The sequence below is a fragment of the Dicentrarchus labrax genome, unplaced genomic scaffold (assembly GCF_905237075.1).
Source record: "Dicentrarchus labrax unplaced genomic scaffold, dlabrax2021, whole genome shotgun sequence".
Lineage (NCBI taxonomy): Eukaryota > Metazoa > Chordata > Actinopteri > Moronidae > Dicentrarchus > Dicentrarchus labrax.
The window spans coordinates 5,587,439-5,594,915 of NW_026136714.1; the positions used below are offsets into that span (position 1 = coordinate 5,587,439).

Consider the following 7,477-nt stretch of genomic DNA (forward strand, 5'->3'; position numbering starts at 1 on the left):
ATTGACTTGTCATCATGTGTCACTTGAGCTTCTTAGAAAATGTATTCATATTTGAGTGGAAACACATAAAAGGTAATTCAAATAATATATAAAAATTCCTTAAAACAGCTTTTAATGTATCAATTATTGCAAGCAACTGTAATAAGTTTGATAGTATAATGACTTTGTGGGAGGAAGACTGACAGCCACTGACACAATATAAAATGTGAAATGGAAAATACAGGGTCTTAATGCTGTACGATTGAATAGAATGGAGTAGAAGTTTGCAGTGTGGTTTTATGTGGCACAGTACACAATGCCGATTTAGCTAATTGTGCCTCCTACACCTGCATGAAGATATCTGCAAAGCAGCAGTGTGGTTCATGTTCTTCAATAAACTAAAATAGAAACTTTCAGTGCGGTTTGGTATGATGCAGAACACGGTGTGACAAATTCCTCTAATCCCTGAATCCTACACCTGCATAAAGACGTCTCCAGAGCAGCAGTTTCATGTCATTCAGTTCATTTTTGGCAGCAGTCGTGGTCTTGGCTATGCTGTAGCAAAGCCTGCCTGGTAACCAGTCTGGCTCCGTGTACAGTGTGCAGGCTGTCAACCAGCCAGCTCCCTTCACACAACACACACACACACACACACACACACACACACACACACACCACAGCCTTGCCTGGTTTTGGAGTAGGGGTAAGGAGGTGTGGCCTCTGGCACCTCCCACCTCCGTAGCCAGAGCGAGTACCATGACAACCATGCGGGCCTGCTGGCGACTCCCTGTCTTCATCAGCCACGGTTGCCATGGTAACTCCCCAAAGGGGCTCCTGCAGATCAGCGGGATGGCCGTCCAGTTGACTAACCCTCTCCCAGCTGGGGAACGGCTGAGGGAGAGCAAGAGAGCGGAGTGAAGGGGAAGGGAGGGTGTGTGTGTGTGTGTGTGTGTGTGTGTGTGTGTGTGTGGGGATGTGTAGGATGGCACAGAAGAGCCTGAGGAGGGGGGGAGAGAGAGAGAGAGAGAGAGAGAGAGATAGACAGTGTGCTAAAGAGGGAGAGAGAGAGAGGAGAGAGAGAGAGACCTCAGAAGGAGACACAGGAGACGACTAGTCTGACCCGCTGAAGCAGCCTATCTCTGCCTACATACAGCCTTTAGCTCGCAAGTCTGATACCAGTATGGACAGAAAAGCTTTGACGAAAACACACAACATTGTGTTTCACTAGTCACGAATATCTCCTAATTCAATTGTCCTCTTCTCTTGGGATTGCAGGAACCGCTTTGATCCAGCACACCCTCGTTTAACTAATTGTGTCCATGCCGATTTACATGATTTAAATGAATGTCCTCACTCATCTTACTCTGAACAATCTGACATTAAGATTCTTCTGCCAGTGTTTCTGCCATCTTTCTTCCGTTTTCCAATCATGTCAGTAACAAGTACTACTTTCTGGGTTTGGACCCAGTGTAATAGAGCCACAGATGGCTGTGTCTGTAGTGCGGTTGGAGGAAGAAATGGCATCTCTAGGTCCGCTGGCTGGAGAGTACTGAGGGGCTTTTTCTACTCTCTAATTGCTCCAAGCTGTGTCCCCTTGAAGGACCGGAGACACAGATTTTCATATATGTGAAAGAACAGGAGCGTCCAAAACTGAGCCTATTTCAAAGCAGTGTAGATTGATTTCAAGCTCAGATTTCATTAACATTATTTTTCCTCTTGGCTTCAGTGGCGCATAAAGAAACAGGTGATTCACTTAAGTACATCATAATGAAGTTTTTATTTTGGAAAAGCAGAGAGATAAACTTCCCATAGTAAACATTTTCTGATCTATCGTAAGTGCAGAAAAGTCAATTTCTTCTTTTTCATATAAAATCCTTCTCATTATTTTAAACGTATAAAAAAGTGACACAAGGCAATTCTGTCAGTTACAGAAGGCAAGTTGCCAAAACATTCTATACTAATTCAAATAATCTACAGTTTCGCCATTTATTTTCTCTATTATACGTGCAATAATACTTCTATCCTAAAACTAGCTCTACATAAAGTGTGTGACTATATTGTGCACTTGTAGTGGTAACCTTTGGAATTACAAATAGTTTTTACTGTTTAAAAAATCCCTTGACACAAGTTGTTTGATTACACAAAGGATATAAAAACAAAAGTTCAAATTTATTTATGAAACTCAGAGAAGCATCCTCCCCTGCATAGGTGGACATTGCATATCTTGCAGCCAAAGACACTTTCATGTCGCAGTCCCTTGTTGGTGCAGTTCCTGCAGCGGCGAGAGCGCTCTGACATGCGCTCCAGGCGGTGTCCGTACTCTATGGGTGAATCTGCGTGTCTCTTGCGTGCTGCCCGCTCCATGCCTCTCGCCCCCTGGTAGTCCCCAATCAGCTGCTGCGCCAGGCGCACCCGGAAGTGACGCTGGGTGAACTGCTTGCCGTTGAAGCCTGCTGGTGGCGTTCCCCCTCGGCTCTCCCGCAGGATGATGTAGGCGTTGACGATGCACAGGTTGACGTAGAACCACAGGAAGTAGCGCCACCACTTCTTACAGGGCCTGCCGACCTGGTAGCACTCCCTCAGCTGGTCACACAGGTCAACGCCCCTCATGTTCTCCTGGTACAACAGCAAGGGCAGAGGTCGAGGTACGCCGAAAGACAAACCTGAGCTCTCCATGCTGTCGCTTTCACCCTCCCCGTCTGTCTCTCGCTGCTGCCTGCCTGGACTTATACCCACAATCCCTGGAGCAGAGTTGGTGGAGAGGCAGCTAACCACCTTGACATCCCGTGTCACTGTAGCAACCAGGTTTCCCCGTTGGCACTGGTAGAACTCACCCTGGGACAGTTTTCCTACATTACGGGGACGGAGGACCTCTGGGTAACCTTTGCGGCCTGGCATGGTGGGCCCGCAGGCGTATAGTCCATCCCTCAGCAGCCGCTGGAGGAGGGGCACTGAGGTGAAGAAGCTGTCCATGAAGAGATGGTGGTACTGACCCTCCAGGCCACGCACGAGGGAGGTCACCACCCTGTAGCCCAGGGAAGCCGCTGCCTCGTCTTCACTGGGCTTGCCTACGTAGATCTTGGCCCGGTGGCAGTAGCCTGAGCGTGAGTCACACAGCATCCACACCGTCAGCCCCTTCCTCAGTGGCTTGGAGGGCATGTACTGGGTGGGGGAGAAGCGTCCCTTCATGACAATGGCACACTTGTCTATGGTCAAACAGCGATTGGGCGTGTATGCATCCCACATGGTGTTCTCCACCACATCAAGGAGAGGCCTGACTTTGAAGAGGCCATCATAACCACGCTCTCCACGCACAGGCTCAGACTCACGGTCACACAGCTGGAGATACTGGGTGAGTTTTTCAAAGCGCCTGGCTGTCATTGTTTTTTTAAAGCCTGCATTGCCTATGAAAATGTCACTGGCCCAGTACATGCCAGTGTCTGGAAGCTGGTTGATGCCCATAAGAATATTCAGACCTACATAGGCTTTCATCTCTCTGACATCTGTGGGGTGCCAGTGGGGGTCTGATTTTCCACTCCTCCTTTGCCGATAGAGGGCGTATTTGTTTGTTTGTTCTACCATGTGTTCAAAAAGAGAATCTGGGAAGAGTATCCGGAAATAGTCACGGGTGTCAGCATCGTCCCCCAGCGAGTGCTGAGGGCCGCTGACAGCGGAGAATGGTTCGATTGAAATGACCTGGTCAGGTTCACCCCAGAAGTCGGGAGAAGTGCAGTCATCGTCCAAGTCATCTTCAAAGCTGAAAAAACTCCTGCGCTCCTCCTCCTCCAAATCGGAGAAATCAATATCCGAATCGTTTGAGGTGGTATCAGAGCAGTTAGTGGATGTGGAATAATAACAGTCCTCTGCGTACTCCTCCTCGTCGTGTTTGATCCCATTACTACCAGTGACCAAAATTATGTTGCAGCCTCCTCCTGCGATGAAGCTGGCCGCGTCTGCAGTCTCCGCCGCGGCTGCCGTGCTCGTGAATCCATTCTCCCCCTCGCCGTCCTCCTCCTCCTCCCGCACTTCGTCTTCCTCGTCCGAGTCGGGCTTTCTGTAAGGGATTTCGAACCACTTCACATCGGCTGAAAGATTAAGCGGAGAGTCTTGACTGTCGCACACCGTGGTACTTTCTGTGTCCGCGCTAGTTTCCAAAATAGTAAAAAGCTCTCTCCCTTTTCTTGCCGTCGCCATGTCGGGGTATTAAAGTGCCCCTGCATGAGTCTTTTTATATATATTTTTTCAACGTGGGGAAATAATCGCACAAACCGGTCATCCAAAAATGAACTGATGTGCACTTAACGGCTGCCTCTTCTCAAAAACTTGCTGGTCGTGGACCTATGCGGCGTCTATAAGCTTGATTCTCATTGTTTCCGCTCCTGGTTTTTCTGGGCTTTGTAGCGCAGTGTGGCCGCAGACGTCAGAAGCTGCATGCATGTCCTGCTTTGTAGGGCGTTTTGCGACTGCAGCTGGTGGGGTTGCTAGTTCGCTAGGCTGGCAGATGGCCGCTTGCTGTTCTAATGCCCGCTGGCATTCACCACTATCAATAAGCCGGATACCCATCTCTGAGGCCGCGGAGATACAGAAACCACTGCGTAAAACCCAAACATCACAATCATATTCTGTAAATCAGCTGGCTAACCGAACAGCTGGGGATGTGAAAACTTTCTAATAGCCACTGTACACAGCTCACAAACTGCAAAAAATGTCTTGCACCGCCCATATCTCTGTTGTTTTACACATTATTAAGGCTTTAATGTATGCATTCATAATAAGGAAATGCGTAAAACGCACAAAACATGATTAAATGCAATGATGGATGTTTCCACATCACACAGGACTCCTTATTCACCCGTTTGCTAAACAGACTACACACTGAACTCGGGCAGAGAAGCAGCTTGTTCATTCATAAACATGCTTCTTTCCTCTGACAGGTTCCTACATGAATCTGAAGCCCTATAGGCTATTGTGGAATTAGGGACCTCCCTCTATTTTCTGAATGTGGGCAGATAGTCTTGTGTTTTATTCCAGGGCTGTGGGTGAAGAGCTTTCCCTGATTAGCTTGATTGATCCACCGCTGCTTGTGCTTGCAGGCCCACAATATGCAATTTTCTATGTTGATTTTAATTATTATTTTCAGTGTAAAAGTCTTTTACATTCCTAGACACTTTTAAATAACATGTACCAACTGTAGACATGTGTATTATCATATCATAAAATTTTAATATAACACTAGTTCTGCATTTGAACTGTAGTCATACCTGTGTTTAATTAATTAATAAACAAGCCATCTATTATCCCCTGCCATTATTTTGCAGTGTTCTCCCTCCGGTGTAACACCGCTGTGATAAGTAGAGGGAGCTCTAAATAGCCTGTGTGATATGTGATGTGAGTCTGATCCAGAATGTTTCTGATATTTTCCTGCCATCATAATGTTATTGCACATTGAATGCAATGTAATATACCTTGTCTGTTGATTGATACAGTGTAACTAACCACACACAAACAGCATATACAGTTGGTTATATTACAACAGAAGCTGTAAAATGTACAACAAGCCCTTCAGGTTTGACTTAAATACAGCAAAAAAAGGGCCTGGGAGGAGACTAGTTAAGTCATGTCTTCTTGTATGGGGGGATGGGCTGCAGGAAGGGTCCTTTCCAAATTCTTTTAGCTGTGGCCTAAGTCTACATGGCTGGCTGAGCACTGGGTTGCTGCCCCTGGGCCTTGCAGCGGAGGCACAATTTATGCGTCCTTCCTCACTAGCTTATTGCACAGATTCTTGTTGTCTCAGTGGTATCATATTGCCTCTCTGAGCTACAGGCCTTTTATTGCTGTTTGTATCTGCAGAGAAGGCAATGAAGCTGCACTGTACAAGCAGTGTACACTGGGAACCAGTATGCTAGAAAACAGTGGAAAATGAGGGAGGCTGTGGACCTTCGATATCCAGCCCAAAAATAGAAGTAAGGGAAAAAAAATGGCTCACTCCAGCGTTTCCAGGCCCCTGGAGCAGAGTACTGCAGCAGACCCCTCAGAGACTCCCGCGGTGGGGTGGAGAGACGCCGACCAATGGGGGCTCAGGCGTTCAGTGTGTGTGTGTGTGTGTGTGTGTGCGGCTAACTCAGCTCATCCACAGCTCAGATCCTTTTCTCATGGATGAGTTCAGAGATGGGTTCTTCTCTCTCTCTCTCTCTGTGTGTGTGTGTGTGTTTTTTTTGTGTGTGTGTGCGTGTGCATCTGCCAGCATGTGAGCAAATGGTGCAACCACTGCAGCCCTTGCTAAAGACAGACCAACCCTTCTCTCTGTCATTCCTTGACAGTGTATGCTGTGCGTATGTGTGTGTGTGTGTGTGTGTGTGTGTGTGTGTGTGTGTGTGTGTGTGTGTGTCGGTGAGAAGCTTATTAATAGTGATGTCTTCTTCCACTGCCAGTGGCACCCTTAGTCTTAGCTGATATGAAAGCACATAATAAGCAGTGTAGTGGATTTGTTAGTAAGTCATTTAAACAGAAGACTAACCACATAATTCATCAAACTGTGTTTTAAGTGCTGTCTAAATAAACTAATTATAGTTTTTCAGTAAAACTGTGTAGACTGGCTGGCTGTACATTTAGAGACCCCTATTACCTGCCCAAATAAACTCTGTGATATGTAATACTGACCTTGAAAGACACTCACCTGGTTGCCACCTCCCTGTAGGCAACAGTGGTACACTGCCCTCTTGTGGTGGTTGGAGAGAAAAGTTGGAGTAAAGGGTTTTATAATGTGTATTCTATTTCCAAGTATAAGTATGATACTCTGGTATATTTAATGATAACAAACAAGGACATGGTTTAGATCATGTGTGCCATAAAGCATAGATTTTTATATTTTTAGATGTTGTAATACTAGATGTAGTGTAATGTAGTGTATACAGAGTGTTTACTAGTGTTCTTGTTTGTTAACATTAGCATGTTAATCATACTAATATTTCAAAATGAGTACGGTTATGACAATGAACATTTATTAAATGATACAAGAGAAGAAACTGTGATGTAATTTTCTTTGGTTGTTGAAAAGCAGTCAAGCCAACTACAGTGTTCCAACAAAGCTATACAAGCTAACAATTACATTATATGGACAGTATGTCCTGTATTAGAGATGAAGAAATACTTTAAGGTGGGCAACAGGTTTTGCTACAGAGCAAAAAAACAGAAGAAGCTGCCCATATAACTTTATTTACTTTGTACCACTAGATGGAGATATAAGACTGACTACAGAATGAGGAGGACTGAGTCTTCATGTAAGTGTGGATTAAAAGGTTTAGATAAGAATATATCTCTGTCTCTGCCTCTCACACACCGACCTGACATCTGACTTGGCCCTTTGGTTGTCAGACCATGTGTTCCCCATTACGCCTGTAGTGCTGGACCAGGACTGACAGGTCAGTGAGACCTTGGCTCTGGTGGTCTTGGCGCACTCTCAGGGCCTCTGCTGGTTCTGTTCAAATTCAGTGTGTGA

The 7,477-nt window shown here is 46.0% G+C and overlaps 1 protein-coding gene across 1 annotated transcript; it reads right to left on the bottom strand.

Moving 5' to 3' along the window:
• Positions 1-2,148: 2,148 nt before the first annotated feature.
• On the bottom strand, positions 2,149-4,173 carry LOC127376126 (piggyBac transposable element-derived protein 4-like). Its single transcript, XM_051422730.1, has one exon. The coding sequence runs from the start codon at positions 4,171-4,173 to the stop codon at positions 2,149-2,151; it is 2,025 nt and encodes a 674-aa protein (XP_051278690.1).
• Positions 4,174-7,477: the final 3,304 nt, after the last annotated feature.